Source organism: Podarcis muralis, chromosome 5, assembly GCF_964188315.1.
Source record: "Podarcis muralis chromosome 5, rPodMur119.hap1.1, whole genome shotgun sequence".
Taxonomy (NCBI): domain Eukaryota; kingdom Metazoa; phylum Chordata; class Lepidosauria; order Squamata; family Lacertidae; genus Podarcis; species Podarcis muralis.
Genome location: NC_135659.1, coordinates 53,108,395 through 53,130,955, shown reverse-complemented (window position 1 = coordinate 53,130,955; position 22,561 = coordinate 53,108,395). Strand labels below are relative to the sequence as shown.

The window sequence follows — 22,561 nt, the reverse complement described above, 5'->3', positions numbered from 1 at the left end:
TTGTGGTGCTGTTAGGTTAGAGCCTTCAGCCGCTTCACTGCAGTTGCTTGCCCAGTCTGAGCATAACCCTCCATGCCCTCTAGAAATTAAAGATTAGCTCAGTCTCCTTTCAGGCCGCTCACTTCCAACACTGATTTTGTTAGGAGACTGGGGTGCAGTGGGTTATGGCTAGTGATGAAGAAGTTTTCCGTTCTCCCATGATCTTCTAGATGCAGAACCCAACTCAAGAAAATAGGAGGCCTTGTAGGGCCCAGACCTTGAGCAAGGGAACAAGTGGTTAGTATTATCAGCAACCTTTAAGAACACGTGAAGCAGGTCTGTTTGTTGGAGATGAATTTACTGGGAGTCATGTACTTTCAAAATCTGAGACAGGTGAGGATGATGGGAACACAACATTTTCAATAACAGGCTGCTCTTCTAGCTCAAAAAGGGGCGGCAAAATAGCCCCACCTGGCTCTTCCTCTGGATTGGGAGGAGTTGGAAACATGACACCTTCTTGGTCAGGATTCTCCAAAGTGGGAGAAGGAAACAGGGGAGAGTCATCTTTGTCAGGATTCTCCAAAGTAATAGAAGGCAACAAGGGAGAGTCATCTTTTTCAGCATTCTCCAAAGTGGGAGAAGGCAACAGGGGAGAGTCATCTTTGTCAGGATTCTCCAAAGTGATAGAAGGCAACAGGGGAGAGTCATCTTTTGGGGAGTCCGGAACAGCAAGGACTGTGACTTCTTTTTCCTGCTTGGTCTCGCCATCACCTTTAGGAAAAGAATCCTGTTTCTTCTTCCTTCTACGGCGGAAGTACCAGCAGCAGCTGCACAGAGACAGGGAATCTTTATTACCATAAGGCATGTGGATCTTAGTAGGCACCCCTCCCATACAGCTCTGGTTGCCCAGAACCCCATGAGCAAAATACAGGGAGGGACACATATAAGGAATATGGAAGCCAGATTCATAGGAAAGTGGTAACATCCCCCTTGCCCAAGAACTCTGTTGGGTTAGGGCAGGGGTAGGCAACCCAAGGCCCGTGGACCGGGTGCAGCCCAATCGCCTTCTCAATCCAGCCCGCGGACAGTCTGGGAATCAGCGTGTTTTTACATGAGTGGAGTGTGTGCTTTTATTTAAAATGCATCTCTGGGTTATTTGTGGGGCATAGGAATTCATTCATTATTATTATTTTCAAAATATAGTCCGGCCAACCACATGGTCTGAGGGACGGTGGACCGGCCCATGGCTGAAAAAGGTTGCTGACCCCTGGGTTAGGATATGCTGGTTGGGGTATCTTGGCCAGGATCAGGTGGTGGTTACTGAAAAGTGATAATAATCAAATTGTAGAAAGGCATGTGGGGAAACTATGCAAGGGGGCTGTATTCAGAGGAAGGGCAAAGGTGGAATGAAAGCAATACCTGTTTGGTGCACTCTAGTCCCAGAAGCCAGGAAAGTAGAGAACTGGTGGTGCAGATATATGATCCCGTAGTGGAGGCATTCCCTAGGCACCCCCCACCCCCAATTATCTGTGCTAACTGGTTGCACAGCCACTGTCATTTCTTGGGACCCTGCCCTCACTTAATGCCCAGCCACACATCTCTTTGGCCCACCAAATTTTACAGAAGTGGGCTTAGACAGGAAAGAAGAAAACCCAGAACTCACAGCACAATGATACAGAGGCAAGTAAGCAGCAGGACGACAAAGATCACCAACAGAGCAGGAAACCCATGTGTTGGAGGGACTGCGTGGAAAGAGACACAGATCACTCAAGAGTGCCAGTTCTCCTCAGCACCCAGAGCCAAGCTGCCTATCCAGCAGTAGCACCTGCCTCTATTAAGTTAAACAGCAGGTGAGCTTAAGTATCACAGTGGAAAGAAAGGCCAAAGGGAAATAGGCAGCCAGTATAAACAAACACTGTTTGGACCAAATTCACACATGCGCAGAACTGTTCCCTCACTAGATGCTCGTATATATGGTTGCAGTCTAGGAGCGCTGTTTCTTAGGTACCTAAGAACACAAGAAAAGCCTTGCTAGATCAGGCCAAAGGACCACCTCCTTCAGCATCTTGTTCTCACTGAGGTCTGCAGGAAGCCTGCAAGCAGGACACGAGTGCAACAGCCAATAGTGGAGGTGGAACATAGCCATCTGAAGATAAATCTGTCTTTGGATTTAACATACAGGCTTGAGGGGGCATTAAGTATACAGAGCATCACCTTAGGGAAGATGGATAATTAACACGATCACAGGAGGTGAAATTTAACTCTCCTGTTGTGAGTCTTGTGGTAAGAATTTACTTCTACATCACTTTGTCTGTTACCCAGGTGAGGGGCCACCTTTTAAATAAAACACAGAACCAAGGAAACTAATTCAAGTCCAGCATCCAGGACTGAAGTAAATCCCTCCTCTGGAGCTAGTATTTCCATTGGGAAGAAATTCCCCTTTGCAGCAAATCTTCCCAATTTCAGAGGAGGGATTTTTCTCAGGACTGTGGCAAGGAAAGTGTTAAAATCCCCCCCTTCACCCCCTACAATCATGATACTTATCAGCCCCAGCCACACAGCTGATGCTATGTGCATTTTTTAAAACCTTGAACATATTTTACGTTGCGTCTAGCTTGACTCTCAGCATGCTAAATCCAAGAACCAGTGCTGGAAAATCCAGAGAGGTCTCTCAGGAAGCCCTTCCTCATGTCTCCCACCTGATACATACCTTCTGGGCTCATGCATTCTGCAGCTGTTCTGGCAGCAGGGTGCAAGGTTGACCCGTTGTGGTAGCACTGAATGCACACAGTTGCCCCATAGCGCAGGCTGTATGATCCGTTTGGGCAGGGAACACAATTTCCAGCTGCAGACACACTATATGTTCCAGGAGGGCACGCAGCTGTCAAGCAAAATGGCAGATAAAGGCATGGAGGGGGGAGCGAAAGAAGCAGAGCCTGAAATATAGACAGCACACAGGTTTCATTCCTCCATCAGCTAAGCTGGAGGGGTGGGGAGGGATTAGGGAGAGAGGGTTTTCAAAGCTGGCCGCATACCGTGTGAGCCCTACCCAAGGGGCATCGTTTTTCAATTGTGCTCCTCAAAGGAGTTGTGGAGAAGATGTCTCTTCCTGGAGTCGAGGGAGTCATGCTTAGTGCAATGTGTTAAACAGGTGGACAAAATAGCTCTGACTGGATGGAATTACAGGTCGGATCCAAGGGCTGTGTACACACCATGCATTTAAAGCACGTGACTTCCCCCAAAAAATATTGGGAACTGTAGTTTGTTAAGGTTGCTGAGAAATATAGCTCCACGAGGGGTGAAAACTAAAGTGTACACAGCCCAAGGGCACCTGGCAGAGCTACAGTGAAACTCTAGAACAGTCTTTCCCAACCTTGGGTCTCCAGCTGTTTTCAGATGACAGTTCCCATCATCCCTGACCACTGGTCTTGCTAGCTAGGGATGATGGGAGTTGTACTCCAAAAACAGCTGGAGACCCAAGGTTGGGAAACACTGCTCTAGAGGAAGGGAAGGTAGAGAGAAGAGAGCCATTACAAACCCAGTGCTCTCCAGATGTTTTGGGGCTGGTGGGAGTTGTGTTCCAAAACATCTGGAAGGCACTGGGTTTGCAAAGGCTGGGGTGACAGCTAAGAACAAATGTGGCGAGAGGCTTCCCAGTGGCATGAACAAACACTGCAGCCTATGGGACCAGAGGCAGCGTCTGAGGAGGGATGAGGCAGCAGCTCATGGATCACCTGCTCCACTCACTACAGCAGTCGGGACAGCGTGCCTGTAGCTCCGGGGTCTGTCCATAACCTTCCAGGCATGTTCCACCCTCCAGGAAGTTGACAAAGGTGTTGACGAAGGAGGTGCGGGAGGTGGGCGCCTCTCCCAAGGGGAAACGTTTGTTGTTCTCCATGAATATGGTTATTGCTTCCTCGGCCTGTAGGGAGATGCATAGGGTGGTTCAAGAGTGGGGGAAGGAAGACTGGGAGGTCTGCTTTTTGTTATTGATCTGTTTTTCTGAAAAGGGAAGGAAAACAGGATTGCAGGGAAAACAGAGAAGGATAAGAATCTGAAGACAGGGTCATCACAAGAGTGAGTGAACAAAACGTGGCAATTCCATTGTAAATGCCTAGAATGCAAGCACCCATCGTTTCTTCGAAATATGCATAACCATGCGATTCTTGCTTGTATTGCCTCAAAGTAAATAACCCCAGTCATTCCATGTGCAGCGATGCACATTAGCCTTGTTCCAGAAGATAAAAGACATGGTTTCCCTTTGCAGCTCAGCAACATATGTAGGTACAAAGCCCCAGCAAACTTATTTCCTGGTAGGGGAGAGATGAGGTTTGGTGACGTACCTGCTGCAGATTGCTCAAGACAGCTCCATTATAACAATCAAATTCCAGTGCATCAGCCTTGGGGGAGCAGAACTTATCCCAGCCCTTCCCAAAAGGAGATACTAGAAAACAATGATAAATATGTTACGGTCCCTTTGCCAATAGGCTCGCTCTTCCATCTGTGCACACAGAGTCCAAACCCTCATTCCAGGATATGGCAAAACAGATCCACTATATGATGCTTGCATGAATGCAGTAAATTATGTTAATTCAACTTAGCGCAACCCTCCAGATCATGATACATATCCATTGCCACCCTTGCTGCTTAAGAAATGTTCCTCCGGCCAATCCAAGGGAATGTACCTTTACCCAAAATCTGTCTGTTCTCAGCAAAGACACACACTGAGGCTACACTTACTTCTGGTGTTTTCAGTAGGCAGTCCTAGCTGGTGAAATCCTGCCTTTCTGCACGAGCCTCTCCTGCTCCAAACTTCACTTCCTCCCCAAACTGTGACTGAACCCAGCCAACCTGACTGCCATCGTCTAGAAACACCCTGAATTTCTTGGCTCTGACCTTCAAGCTCTACCTGGAAGTTGAACTCATCCAAGGGTTTCTCCATGGTGGGGAAGCAGCTGATGGCGCCAAGCAGAAGTTCACAGTGGAGGTGGTGCACCACCTCGCTCAGATGCTCTCGCAGGGTCTTCAGGAACCCGTGCGTCAATTCCTCATCGCAAGAGTTGCACTGAAAAAGCAGTAGGACGTGCAGCTCTGCACGTATGTGGTAGCCTGGGGAAAGAGGCAGAGGAAGGGGAATCTGGAAGGCAGCTTCTCCTACAAAAACAGGAGCTCAAAAGACGGCAAAAGTCACATCTTCCACATCATGTCCACTATTAAGAAGTTAAAGAGTACGGAAAGAAATTGTAAACACCTAAGAAAGACAGTGGATCCTTAGGAGAACAGAGAAACCACCTATGTTTGGCCACAGCGTCTGGCCACAGGCCAAAATTTCTCCCAGTATATGTCCCCCCCCCCCTCCACTAGCTTCCTCCTGGTTCCAGCCAATCACCCATCTAGTCAAATAGTTCAGCCCCCTTTGTTTCACTATCCTTCAAGACATCTGGAATCCACTCACCCACCACTGTGTGATAGAAAGTTTTAGTATGGAGCTGGCCATCCGTGGTGTAGGAGACTGTGCAGACATACAGTCCACTGTCATCAGTATGAAAATCATGTAGAGTCAGGGAAGCATCACCACTGAGGGGATGGGTTCCTGAAAGTAGAGGGCAGAATCAGCCTAAGGAGAACAATGTTCTGTTACAACCAGCTTAGGCACCAATACTGAGGTCAAGAGAAACCCCCTGTCTTTTAATACTTCTATAGCTTCATGTGGCTCTCGGCTCATTGGTACATGGATGCATTGAGAGAGTCTAATTATTTTCTGCTGCCCTTATGCCATGAATGCCCATACAAAATACCTTTCTTGAATCCCGACATTCTACACCGTATTTTCTTATTATAGGAACCATGCACTGGGTAGCTTAGATTGGCAGGTACAGTTAGTCAATATTTTGTGACATGCTGATACTATTTTACAACCAAGTTTTGGGTTTGGAAAAGTCAGTTGTCTCACAGCTTGCTTCAGTCATAACTTTTAAGTAACAGGAACCTTAAAAAGCTGAGCTCTGGGTCAATTTCATTTCCAGTAGTTCTGATGTTTTTGCCAATATGCCTGTTGCGAAGAATAATCTCTCCAGACGCGGTCAGTTTCAGGTCAACTTGGTTTCACATCTGGGAAACTTAACAGATGCATCAATGTGTTTGCAAGTTACCTTTTCATGCATCTTCAAGCCTCACCCCAAGCAGGGATTGAACTGGTATAAGAGGTAAAGATGGGCTCCTTAATGAAATCCACATGGCCCAATCCCCACTCACTCCAAATTTAGCCACATAATGGCCTCTCTGTAGCATTAGGAGGAGGACAGACATAACATGGGCTCTTGCCCAAGGCACAAGGACACAGAGGGCATAGGCAAGACTAAACTAATTCTCAACATAAAATGCTTGGGAAATATTTATCTTGGGTGCTAAAGTTCAAATCAGTCTGAGGTGCAAAAAAATCTCTGTTGCTGATCATTCTAGAAAAAACATTGGCAGGCCTGGGACACCAACAGGTGCCTTTTCCCAAGTAATCCATCCTCTTCTTTCCCTCACACATCTGTCCCTGACATCTACTGAAAGATCCTAGAGTCCCAAGCAATAAGGCCTAACCTTCATTTTCCAGGCTCCAGTTGTAGGTGGGATTCATACCAATCACAACATCCATCTCTGAAGACTTGCAGGGGATAGTAAATTCCTTGGCACCAATGTGGATAAAGATGGTGTCTGAAAAAATAGGCAGATATAGTGGTTTGCACGTCTGACTAGAACCAAGAAGACCTGGGTTCAAATCCTCCCTTGGCCATGAAGCTCCCTAGATGACCTTGAGCCAGCCACTACCTCTCAGCCTAATCTACCTCATAGAGTTGCCATGAAGATAAATGGAAGGTGGAAGAGCTGTGTACTCTGTCTTGGGCTTTTTAATAAATTTTTACTAAATTTAGTAAATAACGAATAAATCAGAATCAATTTGGCATTGGTGATAGGGCAATGGGAAAACAAGGTTCTTGGTTGGGCTTTGTGTTAATGGGCTCAAATCATCTAATGATCACCTATCGCTTGGCTAGCTCAGGTGGCCAGAGCACAGTGCCAAGGCCATGGATTCAAGGCACAGATCAGATGGCCACTGAAGATGGATGAAACAAGGCCACAGTGGATCGAGCTGATCAGACGATGTCCCCATTTATTGCTTGTTTATTTTACTTAGTGCAGTGTCAGCTAAATGGAACTGATCTTTATTACATTCTCACCAATCTCTCCAGCTGTCTTTCTAACACGTGCCAGTCCTGCAGGAGTTCCATTGTCAGACAAGTCAAGGTGAAGTCCACAGCCTGAAAAGGAGCAGACTTCAGCATGATCCCTCCTTTGGAAAGTATCATTACAGACTTGTCTGCTGTATCTGTGTGTTCATAAAACGGTAGTTCCCAGCTTCATGGTACATTGTGCGGTCTGAAACCCACCCCAGAGCTCCTGTGTTTTGACCAGGGAGAGTCGGAAGTTAAATTGGGATATACTGGCAAATCCCCGGATGACACAGAGTATTTCCACAACAGCGAGTAAAACTGATATATACAGTGGACGCTTGGGTTGCGAACGTGATCCGTGCAGCGTTCGCAACTCACAGTGCCGCGTCTGCGCACACGTGGGTTGCAATTTGGCACTTCTGTGCATGCGCAAAGCATGATTTAGTGTTTCTGCACATGCACGAGTGCTGAACCCAGAAGTAACCCATTCCTGTACTTCCGGGTTTGGAGCGGTGTGCAACCCGAAAACATGCAACCTGAAGCATCTGTAACCTGAGGTATGACTGTATCTGCCATTGGTGACTTTATAGAAATCACTTATCTCTCAGCCTCAGTGTTCCTCACCTGGAAAGTAGGCAGCAATCTTAACACCATACCCAAGAGGAAGCCCTAGTAAATTCAACAGGACTTCCTTCTGAGTACACATGGGATTGCATTAATGGCTGCCGCTGGCCAGTTTTAGAATTCTGTGTTAAAATCCCTAAACTGCAGTAACTTAGATGTTGAATTATTAATTATATATTTATTTTTTTGATGTAGTTATTGTTACAATACATTTTCATTTGTGTATGTAGTTTATTCCAGTGTATGGTTTGTGGGGTGGAACAGCTAATTCTGCCTGCTGAGCCACCCTTTTCCATGGGGTGCCAATCCTGTTCCCACTGCCACCTTTGTACAATGTGGCTCTGTACTGTCCACCCACCCCAGCCAGGATCTTGCTCCTGACACCATTTGGTAGACCTCAGGAGGATAGCAATATACAAAGTCAGTTTCAGAAGTCTCAAATTGAACTTCACGATTCAGCTCTCTAGCTCCATGAAGGAGCCATTTCGGGCCAGAATATTGTGTTTTTGAGCTGCCTGCGAGGCGATTCCATCCGTTTTTGAGGGCAGATTCGAATGTTAATTGAATTAATAAACTCGTATAACAGGCAGGCGTTTAGGAGACAGTGCCCTTGGCTCTTTCACAAGCGACTGCAGCTCTGATGTGCTACCACCACATCCTCGAGGAGACACCCGGTTGCAGCCTAGCCCCTCGACAGCACCCTTCTCCGTACCGGGCCCATCACACAGCAATAGGACTAGGATCCCCAAAGCGACGCCGGCCGACCAGCAAGACATGTAGCCAGACTTAAGGGCGATCTGTCCCATTCTAGAGCCCCCCGTGAGAACGGGGGGGTCTCAGGAATCCCTGCAAGAGCCATGCGGTTGCTACGCAGCCTAGAGCTCCTTCGTGACGTCGAGGCGTTCTAGAACCCACCTCCGCCACCGTCCCAGCGGAAGACGCTGCTAAGGTTGCTTTCGCCTCTGATAGTTTCTGGTCCTCGGCGGCCCCCGTCGGCGCGTTTTTATACGTCATCCGATTGCGACAACCTGGAAGCAATGGCTTTTCGCAAACTAGGCGGCGTTGTGTTTGAGGACTGAGGACTACCGGAAGGTAACGAGCAGCGTTGTGTCGCCTTAGAAGCCAGGAACGGGTGGCTAGAGGTGAGGGGCTAAAGAGAATAGGTGCTGGGCGGGTGGCAATTGACACCCCTGGGCGTGTTTTAGGTTCTTAGCTTTATATTGTTTTCTCTTCTCAGCGCCATGAAGCCGCCTTCCAGGCAGCGTTCAGCCCCTGCTCGCTACAGGACGGCCCCCACGAGCCAGGCTTGGACGGACCCAGAAAAGCGACGCCTTCTTCGGGCCTTGAGAGCTCACGGCCAGGGTCCGCTGCGGCCCGAGCTGTTGAAGAAGTACCTGCCTTCGAGGGATGAAGAAGAGGTGGGTTGAGGCGTGGCCACGTGGTGGAGGGCAGGATTCGAACTTGGCCGGGCTGTGAGCTTCCTAACAACCCCACGAGTTGGCGGACTGATGACCAGTATGCAGGGTTTGGAGACGAGGACTCTATCTCTGGTCAGCCACGAGAGCTAGATGGCCTTGGCAGATAAATCATAAGGGACGACATGGGAGGATGAATTGGGAGAGGACCTATGCTCCTTTATTAATCCTCTACACATTCATACTGGCAAATCCTAGTTAAAGGGGAGTAATTGCAAACTTTCTGCCTTGAAGAAATGCTCAGCTTTTATGTCTTCAGAAAGATAGATAGTGTCTTTCCCAAAACATTCCATGTATGTCCCCTAAGTTGTGCTGCTCTTGCAGATCATGGCATTTGTGGAGCACCTGAAAGAGCGTGTGGCAAAGGAAGCAGTCAAGGAACAATATCAGTATCGCCAGCGTAAACAGAAGGATGCTCCTATTCCAGCACCTATTGAGGTATGAGAGTTTTAAAAGTGTAGGTAATGTGATATGGCACAACATAAGCTAAGGGCTATTCACACAACTGACACTTCCTTTTTTTAGATATGGACAGAGTTAGCTGAGAAATTGACAGGTCCCCTTGAGGATGCTGTGGCAACTGCTTTTTCCCAGGTAACCTTTTCCCTGATCTTAATAAGATAGATATTGTTCTTGGTGTAGTAATTTAAGATATCTGTATGTCTCCATCTGACAAAATGTCTCTGAAATACATGGCTCTGTCCTGGTTCTCTTGGTTCTTGTATAACTTTTCAGACAGATTTAATGCTGGGAAATGTATTTGGTTTACTAGAGAACCCCTGACTACTTGGCATACAAAGTCCATACTTGATTGTGACTTTTTCTCTACTCATTAGGTTTGGACAATTGCATCTACTGAGCCACTCACCTTGCTCCATTCCGTGCCTCCAAAGTCAGTGGTGATAAAGAATTCTCAATGTTCATCCCAAAATCTTCATAGTGAGAGTAGGAAATCCGATGAAGAATCTCATGAACCAACTGTATCATCAAATGTAGAGGAAATAGCCCCTGCAGAAAACAGTGGGTTCCATGTGGACTTTGAAAAGATCTACAAGTACCTTTCTGTGATCTCACGTGGCTGTAAGGCACCTGAACTCCCACCATGTGGTAAGTCGGCATTTGTGTTGGACCAAGATGAATTTAAATAACAGGCAGCTACTGGAAGAAATGTTTCTGCACTTGAATGTAACTCCAGGTAACCAAGACATCTATTACAGCATGCCTACTGTATTATTCGTGCCAGGCAAAAACATTTCTCCTTATGGAAACTGCCTTATTGAGTTTTATTTGCAATCATTCCATCCCTTCCTTTTTATTCTGTTGCTTTTTCTTTATTGTGCCATTTTTGTCATCGGCTGTGGAGTTCTAGTTCAGCTGAAGGGCTGGACACTAAATCTTAAAAACGCTTCCCAGAAATGGAGCATCCCCTAGGACTGGAAACACTATGTGTCCTGCCAAAAACTGTACTCCTTCTGCCAAAACTTCCAACATATTTAGTGCTACTAAAAGCAACAACCACCTTGCTGGGTAACCTTTGAGGTTACTGTTGTGGATGATGGGTGGGATTTGAGGGACTAAGGAAAACATTTCAGAAGGGAATTGTTTGTTATGTTTCTCCCCACCCCACCCAGTGAAAATATGAGTGGCCCGTGAGTGTGGAGACAGGTAGAGTTTTCCTAGGTGAGAGGAAGCAGCAACTTGTCATATAATGTAAAACAGATAAAAGGTTCTCATCAGATTTCCAGTTTTTAAAATAAAACTTCTTATTTAGAAAGTTATCCTTAACCTCTAAGACATAATTTTTAAAAATCTAAAATAGCTTAGCTGTTAATGTGAGAAAATTTTCTACTTCATTTGTTACACATGTTGGAGGCAGGGTGAAGTTTCAGAATCTGTAAGAGCAGAATCTCTGGAGAGCAGGAGATAAAAAAATCCTGCCTATGTTTCTGCCAAAGTGAGTGTAGCCACTCTCCTCATACATTTTGCTTGCTTTCTGCAGAGTCAGCTGTGGTACTAGATTTGCTACTGTCACTGCCAGAAGAGCTGGGCTTTCTGGACTTTAAGAAGCTGAAGAGTCACATGCACAAATGTTACACAGAGTTGAACACCCACTACACAGGTGAAAGAAGCAGAATGAAAGAGGGCAACCAGCCTGTAAACAATAATGGGGAGCTATTTCCGCATGTGCAGCCAGCTACAAGTGGCTTACCACTACAGGAGGAGAGTAGTAGTTCTCCTACCACTTCCAAAGATGATGCAACTTCTGCCTCTGCCATGGACTGGAAGACTCTGGGTATCTGCCCTTTGAATCCATTCTTGTTTCCTTTAGCTATCCTTGCACGTAAAGAAGAAAGCTTTGACTGAGGGAACTGGATTCTGTGCTGCCCAGTAATGAACTATGCCCTCTCATAACATGTGTGGGAAGACTAAACAAGCTTGCTGAGCTTTCCTTAGCCATGATCCCCCTCATCGTAGCATGGGGGTTAAGCAGCCTGACCTGCTCTTTTACACCTTGGCTCGTGAGTATGATACTTGTTTTGTATTACACTGAAGTCTGGTCTTACTACTCCATGACAGCTGCTAGATCTTATTTGGCCAGTTGCTATGTAGCAGCTCAGAGATGGCCTTGAGTGTTAATCTTGACCTTGGTCTACAGATCATTGTGGTTAGTAAAATAAGTGATGGTGAATATCATTCCTGAGTCACAGAATAGTCAAATTATTTTGTAATAACCGTTTTTTAAAAAAAAAATATGGACTACAAAAATATCAGTTGCAAAGCTGTAATAATCTCATATTACTTGCCAAGTGCCTTCTACCTGTAACATGCTCACCAGGGGTTACCTTCAATATGGTTTGAGGAGCTATAGAAGCCATGAAGGCTTTAACTGAAATAAACTAGGCAAAGTCAACTTATAACATGCTTAGGAATGTTACTGTTAAGCAGTGCTTGATGATGCAGTATATCTTCTTGGAAGAAATGCCCCCCATCTACCACTAACACAATACTGAACTGTTATAGTTGTAGGCACTGAAGAATGCAAAGATGAAGTTACTATGTTATAGCATAGAAGCATAAATGCTACAGCAGCCTGTGTCAAAACGTAAACCCTCCATGTAGCATTAGTACTTATTTTATTAAGGAGATATTAGTATGGATATACTTGGACTCATAACAGCTCATAGCAGTATTTGCCATAAACTGGTGGGACTGGGGAAAGAAAGCATACTTTGTAACATAACATAACTAGCACCTTAAGTAATTATTACTTCAAACATAGATTAAATGCACTTCTCAAAATCTGAATTTTAACTGAACCATGTTAACTTGGGAAGGAGTTCCTAGCTCCTAAATTGGCAACATGCATATATAGTTTAACAAATTACTACAATTTAGCATCTTTGCTTTATTTATTTTATTTGAAGAGGCCTCTGTAGAGAATGTAAGTAACAGGCAGGTCCTAGAAGACTAGTGTGCCATCTTTGTAAACTCAGACTCTTGGCATGTCGTACACGCATTATGTGCTGCACTGAGAGCAGTAATTTCATTCACTTTTATGTCCTTTAAAAATAAAGTGCATTCTTTATTATTCAGTGTGTCAAACTCTTGTCATAGGTGCAATACTGTCAATGCTGATGTTTGAATTAAAAGACTTCTTGAAGGTATTATAGCAGAACATCTTACTTCCGTCCTAATAACAGTTTTTGGTTAAAAAATTGACTTTTAGGTTCATCTCTTGAACTATGATAGTCTGTGGAAAATGTTTCCAGGATGATGTTCTAATGCTAGAAAACAGAATGATCCTGGAAGTATCAGGAGCTGCAGTGCAGAAAATCCATGAGCTGAGCTGATTCTCCATGGAAGAAGTTTCCCACTTAGTGGTGTAGATTCAATAAAAGTACAAGGAGCAATAAAAGTATGTCAAGTTCAGGCAGCTTCTTCATTTTCTTTATTAGCTTGAATAGAGGAGTGCAGCAAAGCCTAAAGAACAAAAGTAACAAATTATACACAGCTACTCACACTTTGTATGATCCCCCAGGGGTGGAGGAAGGGGTGTGTGGTGGGGGTGGGCCGCCCCAGGTTTCACCACTGAGGGGGGGTGACAAAATGCAGGGTGGCACTCACCGCAGGGCCCACAACACGCCTGAGCCACGCGTCTCTCTTGGGAGTGACACAATGACTTGGGCGCCCGCAGGCTCCACACTGCCCCAAACGGTCCACCCGACGCCTCTCCCTCAGCTGTAGGGCGGCTGAGTGGGAGAAGGCAGGCAGACTCCTCCGAGGCCCCACTGCCCCGGCTTGGGTGGCCCCGCCCCTGGGCACAGGGCATGTGTGCCTCCCCAGGTGCCCAATCAGCTTGCTCTGCCACTGTGATCCCCTGGGGGGGATGGGACATTTCTGCCATATGGAAGGACTATGACCTTCCACTACTTTTTTCTTTAATAAAGTATGAGCTTGTAACAGTATATTCTTCTTTGGAGAGGGAAATGTAGGGAAGATACATTTTGCAATTAGGGCTGCAGACAGATAATCGCTCAAGAGCGTTGTGTCTATTTCAGGGTTACAGAGGAATGGTGGCCAGATATCCCTAATTCACAATGCCATTAGTCACCTGTGGCCCTTGTTCCAGGCTCCTATATTGCCCTTCCTTTCTCCCACCCTCCTCCCTTTGCAGTTTATACAACACAAAATCAGAATGTCTACGTTGCAGATGGTTATGGTAGCCTAGTGGCAGATTATCACTTTACCTGGGTTAGAAATTTTTCTCTCTTCAAGTGCTTGTAGAACTGCAACACGTATGGATTGGCTCTCACTACCTTGGGATCAAAATCCAGAACACGAAGACCTGCAAGGCTACGTGCTCGAGAAAGTGCTACATAAGCCTGGCCAAATTCAAAAACACGAGCCAAGGAAATCTCAACGCAGTCCAGAGACATACCCTAGTAAAAGAGAAAAAGTCAGGAAGCAGATACTCCCTAGTTATTCTGATAAGTATGTGCACCCCATAGTACAGTAAAGTACCTATATATTTTATGTATGATGCTTCATTCCGCAAAATGGCTACTAGGCAAATAGGAAGAATTAACACTGCTGAACAACATTTCCACAGTTCCCTCACCCTTTATAATTTTGTTTGCAGGGTGGTGTGATTTTCCAGTGTTTCTAGAACAGCCACATGTTGCAAGGAAAACAGCCTGAGTGAGACTGTTGTACAGGAATGGTTTGCCTAGATTCCACTAACTTATAATTAATCGCGGGGGGGGGGGGGGGCAAGGCAAATGAGCAGATTCTTACAGATCCTGCATAGATGTGGGGCCCAACTGGTAACGTCCCAGAACCGTAGTAACTTTGGTGGGAGCTTTAGTACAGATAAATCTAGATACAGTGGTGCCTCGCAAGACGAAATTAATTCGTTCCGCAAGTTTTTTCTTCTTGCGAGTTTTTCGTCTTGCGAAGCACGGTTTCCCATAGGAATGCATTGAAAATCAATTAATGCGTTCCTAGGGAAACCGCTTGCCAGGCTGGCGGTGCGGAGAAGGGCTTTTCTCCCCACCGCAAGCCTTCAGCACAGGTACGGGAACAGAGGGGAAGGCGCGCAGCGCTTTCCCTCTGTTCCCGGGGCTTGCGTGGGAGGAGGGTTTTTCCTCCCCACCGCCAACATTCAGAACAGCATTCTGAATGTTGGCGGTGGGAAGGAAAACCCTTCTCCCACCCCAAGTCTTCAGGACAGCCATCCGAAGGCTGGCGCGGGGAGAAGGTCTCTCCGCCCCCCCCCCCACGCCAGGCTTCGGTGCATCCTTCAGAGGCTGCTGCCATAGTCACGCGTCACTTCTCCAGCTGGGAGAGGGTCGCGGGGCTATGGCTTCTTTAGCCCCGCGCGCGCTCTCCCGGCTGGAGAGGTGACGGGCGCCTATGGAGGTTCCTGCCATAGGCGCGCGTCACCTGGGAGAGGGTCGCGGGGGGCTGGTTTAGCCCCGCGCGCGCTCTCCCGGCTGGAGAGGTGACGGGCGCCTATGGAGGCTCCTGCCATAGGCGCGCGTCACTTCTCCAGCCGGGAGAGGGTCGCGGGGGGCTGGTTTAGCCCCGCGCGCGCTCTCCCGGCTGGAGAGGTGACGGGCTCCTATGGAGGTTCCTGCCATAGGCGCGCGTCACATCTCCAGCCGGGAGAGGGTCGCGGGGGGTTTCTTTAGCCCCGCGCGCGCTCTCCCGGTTGGAGAGGTGACGTGCACCTATGGAGGCTACTGCCATAGGCGCGCATCACCTGGGAGAGGGTCGCGGGGGGCTGCTTTAGCCCCACGCGCGCGCTCTCCCAGCTGGAGAGGTGACGCTCGGCTATGGAGGCTCCTGCCATAGGCGCGCGTCACCTGGGAGAGGGTCGCGGGGGGCTGGTTTAGCCCCGCGCGCGCTCTCCCGGCTGGAGAGGTGACGGGCGCCTATGGAGGCTCCTGCCATAGGCGCGCGTCACTTCTCCAGCCGGGAGAGGGTCGCGGGGGGCTGATTTAGCCCCGCGCGCGCTCTCCCGGCTGGAGAGGTGACGGGCGCCTATGGAGGTTCCTGCCATAGGCGCGCGTCACATCTCCAGCCGGGAGAGGGTCGCGGCAGGCTGCTTTAGCTTCTTTAGCTTCGGAGCATCCTTCCGAAGCCTGGCGGCGGGAAGAGGTCTCTCCGCCCCGCCGCCAGGCTTCGGAGGAGGTCCGAGGACAGTGGGGAAGACGCGCTGCGCTTCCCCGCTGTCCTGGAGATTTCCCTATGGGCTTTCGTCTTGCGAAGCAAGCCCATAGGGAAATTCGTTTTGCGAAGCGCCTCCAAAACGGAAAACCCTTTCGTCTAGCGGGTTTTCCGTCTTGCGAGGCGTTCGTCTTGCGGGGTACCACTGTAAACACAAGTTCCTTACAGACGTCCCATTATGGACCATTTTTACTGTCTTGATTTCTTGTACAGAATATCACACAATGTATCACTAACCTGGCTCTTGTGGATGGAAATGGCCCAGGCAAGTTTCAGCGGCAGCTGCTGGCGACTCAGATAAATTCCTGCTGGTCCCTTTAAAACCCATCGTTCCAACCCAACAACACTAGTGACACCACACAGAAATCTCACTTTCGGTAGCCCTGTAGAAAGAGAGCCAAGTCAGAACTTTGATCTCCTATGCCCAGGAGTCAGGGCCAGGTAACCTCCCAAATATCTATTGTCTTTAAGGAGATACTGCAAGGCAGCCTAGAACTCATCCACTTGAGTTCTTGCAAATGGGACGCCAATAGAATAGCAGCTCATGTACAAAAAACTGGATGGCAAAGAACAGCAACTATGTCTCAAAAAATCCTCCACCTCTGGCACAGTGCAGAGGCACCCACCAAAGTTTCATTGTGAATCTAGAAGAGTTCAGACACAGCCCGAAGAACACCCAGTCATGGGTGATAAGTGCATCTGTCAGAAACTAACCTTTTCCTTCTGCTTCAAATCCAATCACAACTCCACGAGCCCCATTCACAAGACCTTGGGACACATCAAGATTCTTAGTAAGCATCACCTAGTGAAAGAATGTAAAAATTACTAATGAAGAAAAACGTCCTAGCTTTCACCTGTCCGGTCAGTCGACTTTATTGTACATAGTCAGCATTAACAGTAGAGTCTCAATAACTGCCACTGAAAACAAACAAGAATGTCCCCACCCTGTTCCTCGGGTAGGGAAAGCCTCATACTTGTTTGGATGTTATTCATTGTATACACTTTTATCCTACTTTTCAAGAAGGCAGCACACAAGGTAGATAACCAAACAAACAGTCAAATATTAAATACATACATATGAGACCAGAAAAAAACCTAGTAATCCATCTAATAAAGTGAATAATGTGTTGAAAATGGTAACTGGTCTCAGTTAAACTTTAATATTACAATACAATCACAGTTAAACAGCATCACAGATTTGCCACCCATATTTAATAGCTGGGTGCAGCTCTTAAAAGTCAAGGACTCTGTGGCATTTGGCATGGCCTGACTTCCCAGTTTTAAGGTTTAAAAGTTATCGAAAGCAGTGCACAACCAGCTCAAATAAAGCAAATGGCAGCCACTAGGGTCCATAAGAGTATCATTTCACTCAGCTGATACTCTAGGTTCTGTCATGTAAAGATCTGTCCAACCTAGCCATGGCAGTGCAGGTAACAATTCCTGAGAAGCTATAATCAGTGCTAGCCAGCCACGCATTTGTAAGAGAGAAATCAGTATTAATAGAATGCAAGGAGTAATTGAATTGCTCAGCAGGTGAAATACTGAGCACATATAAATAGTTTGCAAATGTGTCCAAGCCTATAGCTCTGACATTCCAAGCTACAGTCAACAATTACCTGTAAGTGCCACCATGACTCCCTCAGACAACCTATATAATAGATATTTGTTATAGAAACCATTCATTTTACAATTACTCTGCTTGCCTGCTCCTGTAAGATCCAGCCAGCATTTGCCTGTAACACTTTATGCTGTCATATTCTGCATCAAGAGGACTCCAGTATCCTAGGGTTAGGGACCCCTTTTGTGAGACCCCATGGGAAAGGTGAAGAATACAGGACTGTGGCGCTAGTGTGAGAAGCAGATAACATAAAAACCTTTCCCCCCACCCACAAAAAAAGCAAAATTCCATTGCCTACTAAAGAACCGCCTCTCGCTTGGGCAATGCTCACCTGGGCACCTTGCTTAAGTTCAATGTTGCTGCTTACTGGACACTGTGCATCAAGAGTTTTCACCAGTACAGGGTCACTATCCACTGCCTTGAAGGACCTTCGTTCTCCTAGAAGACAGACAAGATGTAAAAAACTTGCATCCCTCCTGCCTGATGTGTTTTGAAAGGGTTACTTCCCAATAGCTGAGCTGCATGTAGGGGGCGCTGTTTCATCCTCCCACAGCCCCAGGTGTTGTGAGCTCCAAGTATTAGACTCTGCACACTATCCTGAAAGCATAATTCTGTAAAATTCCATGCAATACATATCATAATATGTTTCCCACTTCTGCAGATATCAGCAACAGAATAAAATATTATAAAATAAATAAATGTGTCCTTGTATTCACCTATCAAAAAGCGGTGGCAAGAATATCAGGACTCGAAAACTTAACTATTGGTGTCAGTAGGATGTATTGCCTAATTTTATAATGGTCTCATGTTGTTTTATTCAGAAAGAAGAGGGGCAGGGCAAGTTCCCAAGGGTTGGTTCCCAGCTCTTAGCTGAAAGTCTGTCTCTAAAAGGAAAGGGCTACTTGTCACAGTTGGAGTCATTGCAGCATTCTCACCAGGCAACTCATCCAGCCTTCTAGCATTTGTGAGCTCCACATCATCCTTGTGGGTGCACAACCGGGTAGCCAAGATTCCATCTTTCTCCACCCGATGGGTAGCTGTTAGAGTTAGCTGTCTGGTAACCTCCTCTGTGCATCTGAATGGGGACAATTAAAATTAAGAAGACATTTGTATCTGATGAGAAACATTGAAGACCAAGAAGAACTATCAAGCTTGCTGCTGTGCCCATTCAAATTACTTTCCATGAGAACATGAGGCCATAACCAGCACCAAAACATGGAGATCAACTCTGTGCATCGCTAGTATGTGAGCGAGGATGCTTTCAAGTGAAGGAATACCCCAGCAAACACAGTACCTCTAAATTCCCCATTCCTCCAAACCCAGTGTCTCCCAGCATTTCTCCATGGTTCCTCAAAGAGTACTTGACCCAAATTTCAAACAGTGCAATGAGTTTAAAGGAAGTATTGGAGCAGGCCAGCCAACTTGACAGAAGCAGCTATATCAGCATTCAAATGTTTGGTGATGTCTCTCTAGACATGGGACTTCCACCCCAAGAGATTAGAATCTCCCCAGCCCAATATTCTGCCGGGGGAGGATGGCATCTCACCTGCCCAGGCGGACAGTATGCAGAAGAGAAATGAAGTCCCTGTCAGTCTGCCTCCGCACCTCTGTCAGCTCCATGTTCAGGTGGATACACTTGCGCCAGCTCTTTGCCTGTGAAGGAAACCCTTTGATCAAACTATAGCTCAGCCTGTGACAAGAGCATGCAGTGACAAAGAGCAGCAGCAGCACACCTGGAAACAGAACCTGGGCTGCTCGGAGGATTTGCTGACAGGAGGCAGCTGCAAGAAGTCTCCACATACGATGAGTTGGACTCCTCCAAATGGATCCTCACATTTCCTGACAGCTCTACCAAAAGAGAATGGAGACACCTTCAGGGAGCAGATTTTATTCTGGTCCAAGAGAAAAGAAATGCAATGTCCTAGACCAAGGATGGGAAGCCTGTGGCCCTCCAGATGTTGTTCTACTGCAGTCCCCATGATGCCTGGCTGTTGGTCATGCTGCTTGGGACTGGTGGGAATTGTAATCCAATTGCATCTGGAAGATTCCCTGTTCCTGTTTCCCTTGCAACACTTACACATGCTCTGCATACGCTAAGACAGAGTAACAAATATAATTCAGTTCTGCTTCTCTCTGTGGCTGCAAACCCCCTTCTAAGACCACATTATACTTAAGGAGTCATTTTAGAACTATGGTGCATGGACAGGAGCATGGGAAACAGACAGGACTGAAGCACAGAGATGGCAATGCTGACTGGTGGCTCTGGGTGGGCACTGGCCACAGCATTAACCAAAACTAGATGTGGGACTGAAGAGAATACATGGGCAAAGCTGTGAGTGTGAGACTGTTTGCTGCAGAATTGCATCAGGTGCCTGCTTAGGCAGAACTTTAAAACAACTATGCAATGTTTTGTCTTCTGCCCTATTAATACCCTCCCCAAAGCCATGTACACACAGGATTAATGCAAGTGCAGCAATATCCCCCAAAAGGAAGGCTCCACCCACCTAGCTACTGCCTCCAGTTTATCAAAGAAATCCCCCTCCACCATGGAGATTTCATCTATGATCAGATGGCGGCAGTTCAGCCATTGCTGCCGAATTCCGGGTCTCTGAGCCAGCTCAATGCACTGATGTAGGGAGACTTTTCCTGACCCAATACCTATCAAAGGAGAGGGGAAAGAGTATGTCAGCTGTAACCCACCACTAGGCACATTTCCGCTTCCCTCCTTTCCCAGGATCCCAGTTACCTGCAAAGGCATGGAGAGTAGTGCCACCAATCTGACATGCTGCCACCCCTGTGCTGGCTGTGGCGTAAGTGCTGTTTGGAGGCAGCGAGGCTATGATCTTTTTCAGCAGGTAGGATTTCCCAGTCCCTACAGAGAGAGAGCCCTTGTATTTAGAGGCACACAATCTAAATTTCAGTTTTACAATTATTCCAGCACCATTCATACTTCCCTTCAAAGCCGAACCATTTAAATGGCAAGAGGCAGATGTAAAACTTGATCAGTTTTAAAAGTGACACCTAGATTGTAAATCAAAGTCGACTCAATGGTATGTACCTCTCATAAATCTCCACCTGCCCCATGCCACTACCCCAAAAAAGAGAGACATCAGAATCACCAACTTTACATACCTTAAATCCCAGGTTTGTTCAGTCCTGGAAGGAATGCGAGATTCCCACCATAGTAGATGAAGCCACTACAACCTCTAACCTGCAAACACATAGACCCTCCTTGACCCTCTTCTCTCACCAGCACTGCCTGTGAAGAAAACATTCTTCCCACTCAGCACTGCATTCAACACCATTGACTGTTCCTGGGAGAGTTTTGCTCGGGAGCACATGGACCAAGTCTTCTTCACCTGCTGCTTTTCAGCCACCTGAAAAGAGCACAGAAACCTGCCTTATGTTGAGTCAGACCAGTGGCTCATCTTGTTCAGTACTGTATCCACTGACTGGGAGCAGCTTCAGACAGGGGTGTTTTTTAGCCCCACCTGGAGATTATGTGGGTTGAGCCTAGAACATTCTGCCTGCATAACAGAACTTAACACATTCCTCAAAAGGCAAACTCCTCTGAATCCAAAGTGCTCATGAGAGCTTTCCATCCCATCTCTCTTGATTACAGCAGCCAGAGAGGAGAATGCTTCTCTTATCCAGAGGGATGTTCTTTGAATTTCAATTGGACGAAATAAGTCTTACGTTTAAATAAAATAATAATTTGACCTTGCCCATACTACTTTGGAGGTTCTGCTCAGGTATCTGCCAGTAAGACCAGCATGCATTGGAGAAAGGGCCTACTCTGTGGTGGCCTCAGTTATGGAACTTGCTAAGGAGTGCATGAATCTGTCACTTTGCATAACCGCAACTTCAGCATATGGGATTAGCAGGTGAGTATGTCCACTTCTCAGAAACTAGCCACCACTCTTATGCCAAGTATGGGGAACCTCCAGGTATCCTTGGACTCCAACTCCCAGCAATCCCAGCTAGCACTGCCATGCCAGGGGTGATGGGGGTTGGAGTCCAACAATACCTGGAGGGCCAGAGATCCTTTTATTATGGGCAGATCCAACTCCCAGCTAGATCATGCTTTTCGACAGAAGCCGACTCACCTGTTTCCCATCGATGGACTCACTCCGGATCCGCTTCCGAGACGCGCAGCGTAAGGGCTGACCTTTCCGCGGGGTGCTTGTCACGTCAGTCAGAGCCTGCCGGGCGCTCGCCTGCTGCAAGTCGCGAGTCTGCACCGGGCTCACAGTGTCGAACGTCCGCGGTCGGCTAGCGAGAAGCCGCGTTCGCTCAGCCACAGGCTTGGTCCCCCGCTGGGCGGCTGCGTGCTTGATGCGCAGCGTGCGGACGAAGCGGCGCAGCCGATCCGGAGGACAATTAGAGAGCAGCAGCTGCACGTGATTGTGGTTTGCACCGAGCTGCACCGAGCTCTTCCCCTCCTTCACGAAGCGTGTGAACAGCCGCACTTCACCCCGCCGCAAGGGGAAGTTCTGGGGGCGCCCCGGACCGAGGGCGCTGGCCACTTGCAGAACCAGCTCCTGGAACTCGTCCCGGCCCAGCGTGACCCAAGCATCGCGGAGAAGCACACGATTCGGGGCTGCTGCAGCACCCAGGTGCTCGATCGCTACGGTGCAGCGAACCCGACCGTCCGCTTCGGAGCCTGGTTGCATCCCGTCCGACTGAAAACGAGGAGGCAACGCAGAATTCGAGACCTGCTAAAATGTCTGTACAGAAAAGACGCCGACTTCTTGCTGCCTTTCCCTTTCGCGTTGATTTCGGCAGCCGCTTATTTCTCCCATGTGCGTAAATAACTCTTCCAGCCGTGCCTTCGCTTCTGCCGCAAGCGGATTCAAACCTTTAACCGGGGTCGCAGCAGCCAATCAGCGCTGCCGGAGATTTAACTCCTCGAC

The 22,561-nt window shown here is 47.5% G+C and overlaps 3 protein-coding genes and 1 long non-coding RNA gene across 9 annotated transcripts; 1 reads left to right on the top strand and 3 right to left on the bottom strand.

Moving 5' to 3' along the window:
* Positions 1–318: 318 nt before the first annotated feature.
* Positions 319–8,728, bottom strand: LOC114599148 (zona pellucida-binding protein 2-like). Of its 3 annotated transcripts, XM_028733805.2 has the most exons (10): positions 8,539–8,728; positions 7,209–7,289; positions 6,571–6,684; positions 5,435–5,572; positions 4,876–5,088; positions 4,323–4,423; positions 3,727–3,901; positions 2,690–2,860; positions 1,643–1,721; positions 319–806 (listed from the first exon to the last, which is right to left on the bottom strand). In XM_028733805.2, exons 1-10 carry the CDS (start codon positions 8,630–8,632, stop codon positions 347–349), a joined length of 1,626 nt encoding a protein of 541 aa, XP_028589638.2. In that variant the 5' UTR covers positions 8,633–8,728; the 3' UTR covers positions 319–346. The 3 variants fall into 3 exon arrangements, with proteins under 3 accessions (XP_028589638.2, XP_028589641.2, XP_028589640.2); XM_028733808.2 differs by lacking the exon at positions 1,643–1,721; XM_028733807.2 differs by lacking the exon at positions 5,435–5,572.
* A 68-nt stretch (positions 8,729–8,796) lies between these two features.
* Positions 8,797–13,231, top strand: SNAPC2 (small nuclear RNA activating complex polypeptide 2). 4 transcript variants are annotated; one of them, XM_077928834.1, is made up of 7 exons: positions 8,830–8,968; positions 9,064–9,244; positions 9,626–9,739; positions 9,827–9,895; positions 10,138–10,408; positions 11,301–11,420; positions 13,029–13,231. In XM_077928834.1, the coding sequence occupies exons 2-7, from the start codon at positions 9,068–9,070 to the stop codon at positions 13,046–13,048; spliced, it is 771 nt and encodes a 256-aa protein (XP_077784960.1). In that variant the 5' UTR covers positions 8,830–8,968; positions 9,064–9,067; the 3' UTR covers positions 13,049–13,231. The 4 variants fall into 4 exon arrangements, with proteins under 4 accessions (XP_028589643.2, XP_077784960.1, XP_028589642.2 ...); XM_028733810.2 differs by lacking the exon at positions 13,029–13,231 and having other exon boundaries at positions 8,797–8,918; positions 11,301–12,890; XM_028733809.2 differs by lacking the exon at positions 13,029–13,231 and having other exon boundaries at positions 11,301–12,890.
* On the bottom strand, positions 12,864–22,491 carry PIF1 (PIF1 5'-to-3' DNA helicase). The gene is made up of 12 exons (XM_028733804.2): positions 21,755–22,491; positions 20,899–21,025; positions 20,395–20,520; positions 20,153–20,306; positions 19,382–19,496; positions 19,195–19,301; positions 18,584–18,723; positions 17,980–18,086; positions 16,745–16,832; positions 16,268–16,413; positions 14,050–14,241; positions 12,864–13,282 (listed from the first exon to the last, which is right to left on the bottom strand). The coding sequence occupies exons 1-12, from the start codon at positions 22,319–22,321 to the stop codon at positions 13,229–13,231; spliced, it is 1,923 nt and encodes a 640-aa protein (XP_028589637.2). The 5' UTR covers positions 22,322–22,491; the 3' UTR covers positions 12,864–13,228.
* On the bottom strand, positions 14,917–15,454 carry LOC144327807 (uncharacterized). The gene is made up of 2 exons (XR_013392946.1): positions 15,245–15,454; positions 14,917–15,139 (listed from the first exon to the last, which is right to left on the bottom strand). It is a non-coding gene; the product is annotated as an uncharacterized LOC144327807 (long non-coding RNA).
* Positions 22,492–22,561: the final 70 nt, after the last annotated feature.

Excerpts from the sequence above, each read along its gene's own strand:
- LOC114599148 (XM_028733805.2), bottom strand. The coding sequence starts at position 8,632 with ATGGGACAGATCGCCCTTAAGTCTGGCTACATGTCTTGCTGGTCGGCC. Across the intron at positions 7,290-8,538 it reads ATTGCTGTGTGATGGGCCCG|GCTGTGGACTTCACCTTGAC; the intron begins GTACGGAGAAGG and ends GCTCCTTTTCAG. Across the intron at positions 1,722-2,689 it reads AGAATGCATGAGCCCAGAAG|TCCCTCCAACACATGGGTTT; the intron begins GTATGTATCAGG and ends CTTTCCACGCAG.
- SNAPC2 (XM_028733810.2), top strand. The coding sequence starts at position 9,068 with ATGAAGCCGCCTTCCAGGCAGCGTTCAGCCCCTGCTCGCTACAGGACG. Across the intron at positions 9,245-9,625 it reads CTTCGAGGGATGAAGAAGAG|ATCATGGCATTTGTGGAGCA; the intron begins GTGGGTTGAGGC and ends CTGCTCTTGCAG. Across the intron at positions 10,409-11,300 it reads ACCTGAACTCCCACCATGTG|AGTCAGCTGTGGTACTAGAT; the intron begins GTAAGTCGGCAT and ends TGCTTTCTGCAG.
- PIF1 (XM_028733804.2), bottom strand. The coding sequence starts at position 22,321 with ATGCAACCAGGCTCCGAAGCGGACGGTCGGGTTCGCTGCACCGTAGCG. Across the intron at positions 20,307-20,394 it reads TACTCTCCATGCCTTTGCAG|GTATTGGGTCAGGAAAAGTC; the intron begins GTAACTGGGATC and ends CTCCTTTGATAG. Across the intron at positions 19,497-20,152 it reads AAACTGGAGGCAGTAGCTAG|AGCTGTCAGGAAATGTGAGG; the intron begins GTGGGTGGAGCC and ends CTCTTTTGGTAG.